This window comes from Lissotriton vulgaris, chromosome 6 (genome assembly GCF_964263255.1).
Source record: "Lissotriton vulgaris chromosome 6, aLisVul1.2, whole genome shotgun sequence".
Classification (NCBI taxonomy): Eukaryota; Metazoa; Chordata; class Amphibia; order Caudata; family Salamandridae; genus Lissotriton; species Lissotriton vulgaris.
This window is the reverse complement of record NC_141694.1, coordinates 1,090,629,163-1,090,644,134: the sequence shown is the minus strand read 5'-3', so window position 1 is coordinate 1,090,644,134 and position 14,972 is coordinate 1,090,629,163. Positions and strand designations below refer to the sequence as shown.

At 42.7% G+C, this 14,972-nt stretch overlaps 1 protein-coding gene across 1 annotated transcript in view; it reads right to left on the bottom strand.

Moving 5' to 3' along the window:
• LOC147708454 (cystatin-like) overlaps positions 1-14,399 on the bottom strand; it is a 95,792-nt gene extending 81,393 nt beyond the window's left edge. The window contains exon 1 of the mRNA XM_086927151.1: positions 13,440-14,399. Coding sequence (XP_086783277.1) covers positions 13,440-13,655 — 216 coding nt within the window. The 5' untranslated portion in view covers positions 13,656-14,399. The remainder of the gene's footprint in view (positions 1-13,439) is intronic.
• Between the last annotated feature and the right edge of the window lie 573 nt (positions 14,400-14,972).

Sequence of the window (14,972 nt, the reverse complement as noted above, 5' to 3'; positions counted from 1 at the left end):
CACGTCGCCCGACAGCACAACCTCAACATCATCTCCTACGCCGAAGACACCCAGATGATAATCTCCCTCACCAAAGACCCTAACACCGCCAAAACCATCCTCCATGAAGGAATGAAGGCTGTCACTGAATAGATGAGAACCAGCCGACAGAAGCTGAACTCAGACAAGACCGAGGTCCTCATCCTCGGCTCCACTCCTTCGGCCTGGGATGACTCCTGGTGTCCGACAACACTAGGAACAGCCCTGACACACACCGACCATGCACACAACCTAGGGGTCATCCTCAACTCCACCCTCTCCATGACTAAGCAGGTCAACGCTGTCTCCTCATCCTGCTTCAACATCCTCCGAATGCTCAGCAGGATCTTCAAGTGGATCCCCACCGAGACAAGAAGAACAGTCACCCAGGCCCTCGTCACAGCAGGCTAGACTACGGAAACGCCCTCTACGCAGGAACATCGGCCAAGCTCCTGAGACGATTGCAACGCATCCAGAACGCGTCGGCACGTCTGATCCTCAACATCCCCAGCGGCAGCCACATCACACCCCACCTGAGAGACCTGCACTGGCTCCCCGTCAATAAGAGGATAAGCTTCAAACTTCTCATCCACGCACACAAAGCTTTTCCACAAGACCCCCCAGCATACCTCAACAGACGACTCAACTTCCACACCTCCACTCACCAGCTCTGCTCCGCCAGCCTCGCCCTCGCCACTGTCCCCAGCATCCGAAGAACGACCGCCGGCGGCAGATCCTTCTCCCACCCCGCCGCCAAGACCTGGAACACCCTCCCCACCAAACTACGGCAGACCCAAGACCTACTGGCAATCAGAAGACTCCTCAAGACCTGACTCGTCGATCACTAGCAGCACCCCCCCCCCCCAGCGCCTTAAGACCCTCACGGGTATGTAGTGCGCTTTATAAGTGTCATGATTTATTGATTGATTGACCATAAAGTAAAGGGCAATGCATGGTTTAGAATGGAAATGACTGATTTCCACTGGTTTAACACCTCTGTGTACTTCCATTCCTTCTGAAGTGGAAATCTTAACTAAGATAAGCCGATACCTGTGTCGGTGGTCAATACGACAGCTAATTTCTGTGTCCAGGGGACCGGGGAGAAATTTGGGGGAGAGTACATGTAATTTCACCTACAAGCTAATACAACTAATAGTCCTGCCCCATAATGTCTATTTTGTTTGTGGGTCACAAGCTCATATTTGGCTCCCGAGGGGATGGTCAGGTACATGCTATCTCTCTTTCCTTCTTCCCCCTGTATATGTTGCCACATTTAATTATCATAACAATCATAAAAATCATCAGCTGCAACGTAGAAGTACCTTCCTGACCCAAGCCAAAAGGGTTGTTGACACAAAGGATATAGATCAGACAGACACCACTGCACAGCAATTTGGAGTTGCTATGAAGGGCCTACTACCTTTTTGGTGCCCTATGGCTGATAGCCTTTAAGTTCGTCAGTTAACAAGAATTGTTGAAGGGGTAATCAATACAACTGCTGGGATAATGACAAATATCACTGCTGAGCTCCAGGCCACAAGATTAGTCACTTTGCAGAACAATATGGTGCTAGATGTTATACTTGCAGATAGGGGAGGGGCCTGTCATGTCATTGGAAGTAGATGTTGTGTGAATATACCTGATAACGCTCCCTACTTTTATTCTACTATACAAAAATTGCATAGCATATCAGCTGAGATACACTAAGAAACAGGTTATTGGACTCTGTCAGGGTGGTTTTGGAATACGCTAACATCATGGGGTTGGAAGTTCCTCACTTTCTTGGTTGTGGTAGCGCATATCATCTTTAGATGTTGCCTTTGCATACAATGTCTCCCAGCTTGTTACACCGATTGTGTCAATAGCCTCACTCCCCAACAGAAAATGTCAATTCATGATACTAATGCCGCAATTATGTTCAAGAAGGATATTGACAATATGATGCAGATAGATGAGGGTATCTTTGAGTACTGACTATATGAGCAACTCCTCATATTGATGTTTCTTATCCTTGCAAATGTTATAATTCCCCTGATAATAACATAGCATAGTTAGCGCATGCTAACAGGGGGGTCTGTTAGAATAAAAATGTCGTCACTGTGTTGATTATGTATTGTTCTACGTAAGTTAGCATTCTCAGCACCATTTCATGTTTGGCCGCCATTTTGAGCCATTATCGAAACTAAGCTCTCTGTGAAAAGCATCTTTGGTAAGTTTCGTTTCTCCAAGGTTAGGCCTTGCTTTCCTAATGAATACACTGTTCTTATTAACACATACCTTTCCCAATAGATAGAAGCCTTCTCCCACCAGTCCAGCAGTGAGCACAAACGGAACTACCTTGAGCAGGAGATAGTGTGTGCCTGGCCTTAGGATCAAAACCTATCTTTCTGTACTTCTTTGTTTAACTGTATCTGCTTGGAAAATTCCATTGTGGGTGTGCCTTCATTGGTTCTGAATTGTATATAATGTATCACCATGTTTGCTGATGTCAGTCCCTCTGCAGCATTCCTAGAGACTAGGCAGACTAGGCTCCAGTCGAGTGTATCTGAATAAATATATTGGTTTGTATTCTCTACTGTCTTACTGACTCTTTATTTGTATGGAAGGCTGAGTCACTTCCTTCCGTTGGCACCCAAACAGGGACTCCATCCAGTGAGTGGCCCACCCTGTCTTGAGGACTGGTGGGGAGGTTGAGGCCATTGTCGGATCGGATGGAAGGATCAGGGATCCCGGCACAAGAGTTCCTGTACTTTCAGCTGCCCCTTCTGTCCTGCCGGACGGTGCCTCAACCTCCCTACCCATCCTCGGAAGGGGATGGGCCACTCACCCAATGGAGTCCCAGCCTTATAGGAGTTTGGATGGGCACAGATGGGCACAATCTTTACCTGGTCACAGCCTGGGCAAATTTCAGGCAGTGAGGCAGTGTGCCTTCTTTTCAAGCGTTATGGAAGCCCATCTCCTCCCATATGCTTGAGCAGCCTTCAAATATTTCTGGACCTTGGAGTCCACAGGAACATCAAACAGCGTCCTGCACAGGGGGCGTATTGTACCTTCTTTCCAAGCATTGTGGGAGCCAGCCTCCTTCCCATCTTCTAGAGAATACGCAAAAGGATCTGGACCCGGGAGTCCATTGAAAACAAAAAGAGTAATGTTAGCAATGATGTCATAGAACATGTCATGAGTGATGCAATATGTGAGGTCATAAGTAGTGCTTGGTGAGTTTTGCAAGTTATTGTTACTTCAGTGAAATGCTGGTGAATTTCATTGTTCTTTTTGTTTAAAATGTTAACCTTTTAACTAGCAATTTCACCTAACTATAACATCACTCTAACCATTGCCTTTTTTAGTGAATTTCAGGGCTTAGTAAAGATTTTATTATCATATCCTACTATAACATCACTTTAACCTTTGGTTTTTACAGTGAATATCTAGATTTTTTTTAACATTCAGTAATTGTATTAGCATACCTAACTATGCCAGCTTCGGCCATGTTCCGCTTGGGATTGACCTCAGGGCCTAATCCTCGCAGGTAGCCAACCATGCCCAAGAGGGCCTGGCTATCGCCATTTAAGGTGGTGTTATGGTCAGGTCATCACAATATAAGGGGCTGCCATTTTAAAAGAGACAGACTCACTGACTTTAAAGGTTCACATCGTTGATATATAAAAGGGTGGGCCTATTGGCTTTGTCATGAGATCAGGACATCTTTACATATATTTACAGAAGAGTCCTATTGTATTTGTCAAAGGATCACCTCATTAGTAAACTTACTACATGTCATAATTTAACATTCAAACCAATTGAATCAATAGCCATAATTCAATGTATTCATTATTTAAACACATATAGCAATGTTCATCAACAGCAAATGTCAAAAAACAATTTCAATAAAGTATTGTTAAAAGAAATAACCATAACCAATGCACATAATGCAGCCATAGGTCCAACCACAATGAGTTCCTGCACTACAACTGAACAGCATACAGCTCCAGCTCAGATAATTCTGAACAGAATAGTGAACTTTCCTAGGGTCATTAATTCAATGTCCCAAGATATTTACTGTGATTTGTTTTTAATATTCCTGGAGGGCTGCTGTGTTCCCTGCATCCCAACACCCCACCACTTACATTAATAGTTGGTGATGCCTTTGCACTTTCATGGAGCATCACAAGAACTATAATATATATAATTAAGCCCATGCAGGGCATTATGGAAGGCGCCAGACGAGTGCAGCGAGTATGAAATGAACCTCCTTGCCGCTTCTATTCTGAAACAATGAGACCACAACTATTTTACTTCAAATTCAAGGTGCTGTTGTACCCACTCTTGGCATCCACAGCATACCTTTTTTTATTGCCAGCATGAGGCGCCCATTCCTGTTTTGCCTTGCCACTTTTTTTGTGGTTTTTGTGGCCCTGGTTCCACTGGGGCACTTGTAGCTTTTATTTAACTAATGACAGTGCGGGGAACCCCCCACCACTCTTCCTAAGTCAGATCCCACCTTCAGCATATACCTAGCTGCCACGAGAGCAGGTAGCTGCCTGCCACACCCCTTCCATGCGGGTAGGGAGTGCATCTGTGGTGTACACTCCATTCACAAGGAGCAGGAGGTCGCACCGCAGTGTGCGGGTGCCTGGCAGTGACCCGGTCCCTTCTATGCTTCTTGGGGACCGAAAATAGGGTTGTAGACTCCTTCCAACTTTAGCGGCCCCCGGGAAATTAGAGGTTCCCAGGGACAGGTAAGACTTCGGTAAGGGGGCACCATGCATGCACCTACCCACATTTTATTTTAAAATGAAGAATAAGATGACCTCCAAGCCCACACCCACCCGGGTTGGTATATTAAAAATTATCATCCAGTCCTTTTTAAAACATTTTTGCAGTAGCATCGCAAAAGTACCACAATACTGCAATAACACACTTTTTTTATATTGGCCCTGGGAGGGCCCTCTGGTACCAGCCGACAATACCTAGTGAGCTAGGAAATCCTTGCCCTGAGCCTCCATATGTTAAGTCTTTTTTTCTCCATCACCTGGGGACTAAGTCCCCTAGTGCTTAAAAGGCTGCCAAACATCTTTGTTGATGTTGAGGGCAGGTAATCAGTTATCTTTTGATATGCCATTAATGTGATAGTACCATGGTGGAAGATATCTATAAATGTGAACCCTCATTTCTCACATACTGAACAGCTTTACACCAGGCCTATTTTCTAAGTAAAGATCTAGCTATATGGCAAATTTGATGTACTTCTATTAAACCGTTTTTGCTGTAGCTTTGTTTAAAGTTCCAATGGGAAATTGCATGAGGAAAACACATTTTGAAACCACCAACAGTCTCTTGCCCCCTACTTGACAGATTACAATTATTTCATTGCCATTTTGATTTTTAACCAAGGTGCGCTGCAGCAGCCAACCCACTCCATATATTCCTGTTGCTGCTCTCATGCTGGCTGAGAGCATGGGAGCAGCGTGGCGTGGCCACTCTACTCTACTTCTCCGTATTCCAGTCTACTGTACTCTAGTCCACTCTACACCTCCTCACTATAAGCCACTCCACTATACGTTACTCCACTCTACGACATTCCATTGTCTGCCAATCCATTATTCGCTATTCCACTATATGCTAATCTACCCCACATCACTGGGCTCTATGTCACTGTACTGGTATGGCCTTCCGCTCTGTGCCACTGTACTGTATGCCACTCCACTCAACACCACTTTTAGGCTATGCCACTCCATGCTTGGTTCAAGTGGCTCAGTGAGCATGCGCCCCTTGTCTCAGCATACTCGTCACACTAACAGCATCACACTGAAGTATGCAAAAAGTAATGTCTGAAATGCTTGAATGAATGTCAGCCATTTGCAATTACCCAGGGCCAGATGGCAGTCCATCATTATGTTGCCCGCAGTGCCACCTCGTGTATCCAGCCATTAGTATAAGTCAGATTAATGTTCGAAGAACTGCACTGCCATTGTGAAGGAATTTTATCGCGAGCACTATAAGGAAGACAGAATGCTGTGTTTAACTTTTTTTATTTGTTTATGGAAGCTAAATACCCTGCAAACGAATTTGGCATTGTGATTTACAGAAAGTAATTCACAGTTACACCTCTTTTCTCTGAAATACGAGCTTTAATCCACTGACAAGTATTGAATAAGAAGGCCAAGAAGTTTAGAATGTGTTATTTGTAGCCTTTTATTTAATTGTGCATCATAGGATAGCAGAACTATCAAAATACAGGGAAAAGCAATGCAGGGAGAGAAGGCTTCCAAGCAGGTACAAGGGAGCCAATATCTGATGCTCTACAAAAGTGACCATGGAGTGTTTGGGCGGCTTATTTAAAATGAAAGGCTGAATATTTCTGTTTTCAGGAGTTTCCTAAAAGTAATGTGATATAGATCTGATCTCTGAGAGGAGGCGAGGGCATGCTATAGTTTTGTGCTTTGAACTTCTAAAGAACTGATTCTAAGCTTCAGCTGCTTGAACAACAGTGTCCGGAACAAGCTAGCAGATTATACGTGGAGGTTTCTGGTTGGGGTGTATCACAGAGCAAGATTTTGCAAGTATTTTGGGCATTTTTCCTAGTGGACTGTCTGGAAGATGCACAGAAACCTGAAAGTGATCTTGGCTTTGAATGGTGGCCACTCGAAAGGTGATTGGATGTACACCAATTTACATAGGTTAAATCGCATTCTAGCTTCCAGTTTTGTTGTCTGGCAGACTGACAATGTCTTTGTTGAGGAGGGCTGTATAAATTGTGTTCTTGTGGTACATGATGAGGGCTCTGATTAGTTTCTCTGATGGTCAGTGTTGAGAATTGAGAAGATTTTGTTTTAGCTGAGGTTCGGTCCCTTTAGCCTCAGCATTGAGGAGCTGAGTGACATCCCTGAGAATTTCAGATTATCCCAAGTGTAGCAGGACTATTACACCATAGTCCTCTCTCCCCGGGCACAAGTTGGTGCTGAAACTTCAGCAAACGATGTTTGAACTTTTCTGTTTAAATAATTTCAACTTTTACTTCCAAATTAAGATTTATTGCGTTGTTCCAAATAAATTTCTCATGTTTTCTTCACATATTGATGTAGAAACATTTTTGCCAAATTTTAAATTCTCCAATGCATTTTGGTGCCCCATGCACCTTCATCAGGGAAATCTGAAATCATACATCATACAAATAATGCATCTTATATACTGTACTTTTCATATTAATACATCATATTAGTAATTACATGTCAATGAAAACTCGTATCTAGTCCTATTAGGTGTTCACCTCAACATTTTCACTATCGTTAAAGTCAAAGTTCACCCGTGATACACAATGTCAGTTTGTGCCATAACCAAGTTAAAAAGTTGTTACAATCAATAATTCAACGGTAAATACAAACGAACTGATAATGCGAAGGTGGTTATACTCTGAGAGTCCCTATGTGGTTGATATTCTAAGTATAGCTCATACCTAACCAATTCTATGCCGCTAAATCGCTTGCGTCTCAAATTCTCTCAGATTTACTCCCTCGCGGTTTGTATCCGCTCGCGGTTTAAATAAATGCAGTTTAAATAAATAAATACAATTGCGAGCGTCCACTATTCCAAACATTTACCGGACCCGCCGGTTCTTACCTAATGTGCAATCGCTATCGTCCATGTCGAAAACACGGAACTGTTAGTTACGGAAGCCTGGATTGGCCTGGTTTTTGCGTGATATCGTAACCTGCGCATGCACATTGCCTAGCGAGTCTGTTGGGCTTTTTTGAATACTCTGTTGCAACTTTATGGATACTAACACTGTATATGACAATGTCGCAATGTTTACCAAACAATCTAAATAATCTAGCGCCAATATACAAGCCAGTTTCATGGAAAACGCTGTGCTAGCTTTTATATGAATGTTAACAAGAATAGTCGAAAAATGTCATTAGATACAATGTATAACAATCTGTTGTGAATGATACTACAATTCAGAGGTAGCAAAGAAATTCAGTCCGATCATTTAATCCATGTGGTTTCAAACTCTGTAAATGATAGATCCAATAGTTTTCACGTTTAAGTATGTTTTTTTTGTTGATAGAGCCTTCTTTATGAGTCACTATCTCAAGTATACATGCACGCAACTGACTTATGTGATGGTACTTTTCTTTAAAATGAGTTGCCACCGTAGATTTCAAGGATTCCAACCTTATGTTGCTTTTATGTTCTGTTAATCTCGTTTTCAATTTCCTCTCCGTGTGGCCCACATAGGCAGACCCGCACGGACATTTTAACAGATATATCACATTCATAGTGTGACATGTTCCATTGATTTTTAATGGGATAGTATGACCTTTCATAGGATGGGTTATAGAATTCCCCTTCATAATGTTGTGACAACTACTACAGTTCATACATGGGACTGTTCCTCTGTATCTTGTCTTGGGTTTACTGTCAGTTGGGTGTGTGAGCATTTCTCCCAAGTTTTTTCCTCTAGTATAGGCAAACAGTGGTTCTTGAGTGAATATTCCTTGGAAATCGATTTCTGATTGAAGCATCTGCCAGTGTCGTCTTATTGTAGCTTTAAATTGGCAACTTACATTAGAAAACTTACTAACACATGTGATTCTTTCAGTGGTCTTTTTGTCTTTACTAATCAATAGGTTTTCTCGAGTTTGATTTTGTGCTCTTTTTAACGCTGCATCAATGATATTGCTCGGGTATCCTCTCTCTTCAAATCTTTGCACCATAACCTTCAATTGTTCCAGACATTTTTCTGGATCCGAGACCACTCTCCTCACCCTTAGGAATTGAGTATAGGGTAGATGTATTTTCAACGATTGGGGGTGGTGGCTATCATATTTCAAAAGATTGTTCCTATCCGTAGGTTTACGGTATAGGTTTGTGTAGAATTGATGATTGATGCGGTTGATTTCAACATCCAAGAATTGTATTTTTTCCATATCAATTTGCCAAGTGAAACTTATTCGTTCATTCCTTGTGTTCAATAGTTCCAATTCTTTTGTCAATGATTGTCTGTCATTTTTCCACACTAGAAAGATGTCGTCGATAAATCGTACGTACATTAGAAGTTGTGTTGCCCATTATTGTCGTTGGTAGATGTATTGGTGTTCAAATGCAGCCATGAATAAATTAGCATACGCTGGTGCGGCGCAATTGCCCATAGAAGTACCATTTCGTTGCATGAACCAGCGTTTTTCATGTTCAAAGTAACTGTTCAGTAATGTGAATTCCATCAACTCCATCAAAAAGATTTGTGTCTCTTGTTCATATGTGCTGTTTAACAAGGCCTGTTCAATGGCTTCAAGACCTTCCTTATGGGGGATAGATGTATATAGTGACTTAACGTCTACCGTTGCCATGATGATCCTCTCTTGTGTGTTTAAATCCCTCAGTTTTAACAAAAAGTCTGTGGTGTCTCTGATGTCAGTTGGGTGTGTGAGCATTTCGTGTGGATTAATTCGTCACATATTCAGACATCTTCACTTCTTACCAATGTAGGATTTGGAATAAGTCTTGTTGAAATTTACGCATAATAAGAAAGCCTTGAGAAAGTTACTGTTGAGTAACGAAACACGTATCGGCTGCCCATTGCATTTTCAATCTGGATATATGTATGGAAGAACAAGCATTGTAAAAAAACTGTGCAGACTGTATCATAAAAATCTTATGGAATGGACTATGTTTGATTGAACAAAAAAAGAAAAAAATTTAAAGATCAAGAAAATTCTTTTTTCAACAATAAATCGCACTAATTACTCAGTTGTTTTGGATGTTCTCTTGGCAATCCTTTTTTCAAAAATAATGTATTGCAATTGTGGCTAATGCATGATTCCATGACAAAGGTCATGTTATAGATAACTAATTTCATGGTAGCACTTGCCCCCATGATTGACATATGTTTTGAGTGCCGAGGTATCATCATGTGTGATTAACTCTGGGAGTTGTCTTGTCATCTCCTTTTACATGGTATCCTTGAGAAAAGGGAGGTTAGATATAGGTCTATAGTTGGCCAACATTTTGGGGCAGTCACATTTGTTGTTTTCTCAAAAGTATGGTGATAGTAGCTTTTTTTAGATGTTAGGTGAGATTCCTGATCAGACAGAGGCATTTGTCTCTGCAAGGGTGTTTATGAGGCACAGGAAATGTGGGAAGTCAGAACCCTCAGCTTCTAAACACCCAGCCTTTAGGTATTAACATCTTCATAATGGTTCCTTAAAGAAATACTCTGAGGTCAGGCATTCTCAGTGTGTTTTTATTTAGGAAACAGCCCATCCCCCAATAGAACTTAGGAGAAAGAACATCTCACACACATGCAATACTGCAATGAACTGGCATTTGAAACATTATGAGCTATGACAATTGATTCTAAAACCAGCACTGGTCTCAACTGTTTGTCATGCCTTGTTTCTTTCTCAATGGAGAACTAAATCAGCGTAAGGCTTACTTAACACAACGCACCCCACATCTAAATAGCGGAGCAATATTTGACAAACAGCTGACTATCTTTATAATGCAAACATCTTCCAAGCGCCAAAGACACAACACATTATTACACAATGGAGGATATTTGCCACACCTAAAACACCTAACATCACTTTCAACCTACAACAGCACAATGCTGTTCCAATTTCATGCAAATCTAGTCCTCTGAAAAGGACAAGTAACACAGTGGCAACTTTTTTTTGTTAGAGGTCGGGGTCAAAGGCTAATCACTTCCTCTAAAGCTTCCACCCTTCTACCTGCCAAATCTAGGATGCATGTGTCCTGTATGACATGATGATGTCACAGATGGAACGTGAAATCAGTGTTTGTCATTACTGCCCACTGGTTTCAGTAAAACTCTGTCTTCCCAGCAGCAATCAGTGTAGCCTTGGGAAGGGGCGAATGTATCCATATCTGCTCTGTTTGTCCCTGGCGGACCTCTGCTTGAGGATCACCCTCAGAATGTGATCCTCAATCAGGGATCCACTACCTAATAGCCACCAAGAATGTTACTGGGGTGGCAGCTTCTTGGGCAAGGGCATGAGCTCCCCACGACTCCACCCCAAAAGTAATTGTCTTTCTGCCCCCGCCCATCCTATGCCACACATATGTGTCTACTGTTTTTATTGGGAGACATCTGGGAATGCTGAGTGATAGGAATGTTGGGGCTAATGGTTAAGAAAACGCTGTGGGATCCACACAAGTCACAAAACACTGGAATACCTTAGTCTTCAGAAATAGTTGGGTTTGGTAGGTGTCTCTGGGTGGTGGCGGAGCCTGAGTACCCACATTACCAAACGTTTGTTTTTCAATTAGATTTTTTGATATCTCCACTTTGTGTTTTGGAGCATTTTCTGTCCTGGACACTAGGACCAGCCACACTAGTAAGGAATCATTTTTATGAGGAGAAGTGAAAGAAAGCTAGGTGATAGGAATTTTGTAACTTCCAGCAGCTTCCAGAAATTTCTCTCAGAGAAATGTGAGGGAAAAGCGTGTTTTTAGCCAAAGGTTGATGTTTCCTAGGCCTTATGGGTAAGACAATATTGTGAGATCAACAGGTATGTCACCAACCTTTACTCCCCTGGGTGTCTAGTTTTCCGAAATGTCTAAGCTTTGTAGGTGTCCATGGGAGGCGGCTGAGCTAGGGCCTAAATTCCACACCTACCTAGATAGTAAAAATAAAGCATTGATTTTGCTAGGTGAAATGTGATGTCTCCAAGTCACATTATGAGGTGCTCTGTTTTGCGGGCACTCGGCATAGATACATGTGTGGCACTGTTTATATTGGGAGAAATGTGGGAAACCGAGGAACCAAGGATAGTAGAACATCTTTTAGTACTAATTGGCCTTCTGTGCTTTTGGGTTCAAAAGTAAGCTAGTGTGCAAAAAAGAACATAATTTGCACAAAATGCCATCGGAATCATGTGATAGTATGGGTAACCGCAAATGCAGTGGTGTGCTAATAACCACTGCCCCAAAACTCAGTATCTTGTTCACATTTCTGAAATACATAGGTTTTCTTTATGTCCATTTTTTTCATTTGATTTCTACGTATGAATTGATGCATGGTCGTAGCGAGATAAAAAGATCATTATAAGCAGCAACTCAGTTTTTGTCTTTGGATTTCGCATATTTTTAGAGAACCTATAAGCCTTATATATTTCTGTGCTCAGAAAGGTTTAGCAGATGTAACAAAAAGCCTCAGTGACGTAGGTGATTGACAATGATTTGGGTGAAAATAGGACTTTTAGTCTAAATCTGAATTATGACGCATGAAGTAATACATCGTGTGGCTTCACCACACACTATTCCTGCAGATACTATCTAGGACAAATCCACCAGATCCAACTTGGTGGAATTTGTCAAGTCAAACAAGCCCGAAAATCACCCACAGAAATACGTGGTGCCACATTGTTACCAAGTGTTCAACATACCCCAAAAGGTGTGCATTCGATTACTTGTATTACCACAGCAATATGCAATCCTAGATTTTCCTGTATTAGTGGTATCTGTTTAAAATTACCCACTGCATTAAACTGGGGCATGTTATGTATACCTTAGCTAGTGAAGCACAGCTAATTGAATAATAGTATTTCGCTCACCTTCCAGATATGGATCCTTGAGCCATTCAAATAAAGTCAGCTAAATATTTCAACTAGATGCATCGCCCATTATGCATATAATAGTATCTAGCAATGACAGAGTCTTAAAACAAACTACACAGGCTAGCATGGACAATCTACCACACAGCTCAACGAAAAACAGCCAAGTCATTTGGCACACCTACCCATCCAGCATCACATTACAATTATTCTTATCTGGATCGACCTAATTTCATTTTCATGTTAAACATCAGGAGCCTTAATGAAATAAGCTTTAAGCTAACAAATCTTGTGTTCGACACACATAGCATAACATCAACACACAATCGGAATGCCCTATGAAACATTGCCCAATTAACTTTAGTCAGGGTTTGTATATCTTAAAGCCCCTGCATGCAGCAGCCTTTGGATGACACCAAAACTAAACTGAAGTGTGAGCCAGGTTACAACAAAGGTCTCGAAATTACTTGGTTGCAAGGCAAAAGGGAGTGCCCATGTAGCAAAATATAATTTAGCCTGGGACACTGAAATCCAGCTCTGGAGCTCACTTCGATGTACTGTGATAATGGTCACACTTGAATCATGATAAGTCTCACCCTTTCTCAAAGAGATGTGGAGTATACCTACAAGACCTAATTATTTACTTTTTTATATTTTAATTTCTATGTGTCCATGTATGCAGCAATATATTCTTCAATAGTTAAATATCACAAACACAAACCCTGATGAATATTGATCACGAAAAACAAGTGTGTACAACAAAGAAGGCAAGTGCACCATAACTAAACCCAAGCACCCAACCCCTCCACAACCCTCCAACCATAAATATTACCACAATGTGCTGACCTGCTTCCTGGCTTTGGTAATGGTCATGATTTGCCTTCTGTACATGTCGTTGCTGCCCTCGTTGTACTCTTGCATGGCAAAGGTGAGGGCCTTCTGGAGACCTTTGTCCTGTGGATCCACGTCAAACCAGCCTCCCGGTTTACCACTCCTGACCACAGACACTGCGGTGCCCAGGACCACTATGGCCAGTATGGAGACCTGCCACGCGCCAAGCATCTTCTCGGTTTCCTTGAGGCTTCCCTGCGTCCTTTGCTCTCCTTCCCAGCTCCGTGCACAGACTTTTGCAAGATGTGTGTGCGTCGAGATTTTCAACCCCTGTGCTTCCAAAGCTTGCCCACTTCCTCCCACTTATTGTGTAAGATAAAAAAAAAACACAAGATGGATTTTTGGCAAAGTCTGTCGAACCGTTGCGATAATTTCCACCATTTCCTCACTCCGTAGGCCACGAGTCATCTGCTCATTGTTTATGGAAATGTAAAAAAAAACCTGGTTATTCATCACGGAATGTTATCTAAGAGAGAGGCCAGCAGCTGCAGAATCACTTTGGGCTGAGAGCCTGGAGTCTGCAGAATCTCACAGTCTTGTTCCATGTTATTGTATCCTGAACATCTGCTTCCAGCTGTTGCGCCGCAGAGAGGAAACTAAAAACATGTTCCAAAAATAGTGCACTTTGTTCCGGGTACTCAAGCCTCTATGTGTAATTCAAAAATCATTTTGTACCAGCTGTGACTCGATAATGTGAGCGAAAAATATAGCCTTGGCTTCAGAGTTGTTGCGCACTTTACTGTCGCTCATCCATTGGTTTGAGAAGTAGGCGGTCAGCCCTATTGACGTGTAATGTTTGCTGGTTCCTGGAATAAGTGCCCGGCTTGGAACTTCATGACCGTACTCTGTTCATTTTCATTCTCGCGGACAGCTTGGACGAGAAAGTGTTAGTACTTGCCCAGCAACTTTGTGTTCTGGTCCCAGGGGCGGCTCTAGTCTCATGGTGGCCCTGGGCAGGGAGCGTAGGTAGGGGGCCCCGGAAGAGGGGGTCTGGGCGGGGCGGAGCGCGGAGGCCAGTGAAGGGGGGGGGGGGGGGGGTCAGGATGTTTGGAAGTAGAACAGAGCCAGAGGCCGCCAAATCCCTGCCAGGGGCCACCACGCAAATATGTATCCATCCTCAGAGGATTATTATATTAAGGATATATATATTGGTGTGGTGGCCCCTGAGGTTTGGTGGCCCTGTGCAGGTGCACAGCTTGCACATGCCTAAGGCCGGCCCTGCTGGTCCCTATGCGGCCCAACGTCACCAGCAGGTCTTAGTAACAACGTGGCAATAACCCCTGCTCTAATGGCGTATTTCAGAGAACACGGTTATTAAAGGAAATGACACATATGTGTATTGTCACTAATGTGACCCCAACGCTTTGTTCTCTCATCATGGCCGGTCATAGGATGTGAGGGACCTTGGGCTGAAAAGGGAACGTGCGATGCCACTCTTTACCTAGAAAGCAAATATGTTTGAAGAAGTGACTCCACTGGAATGCGCAA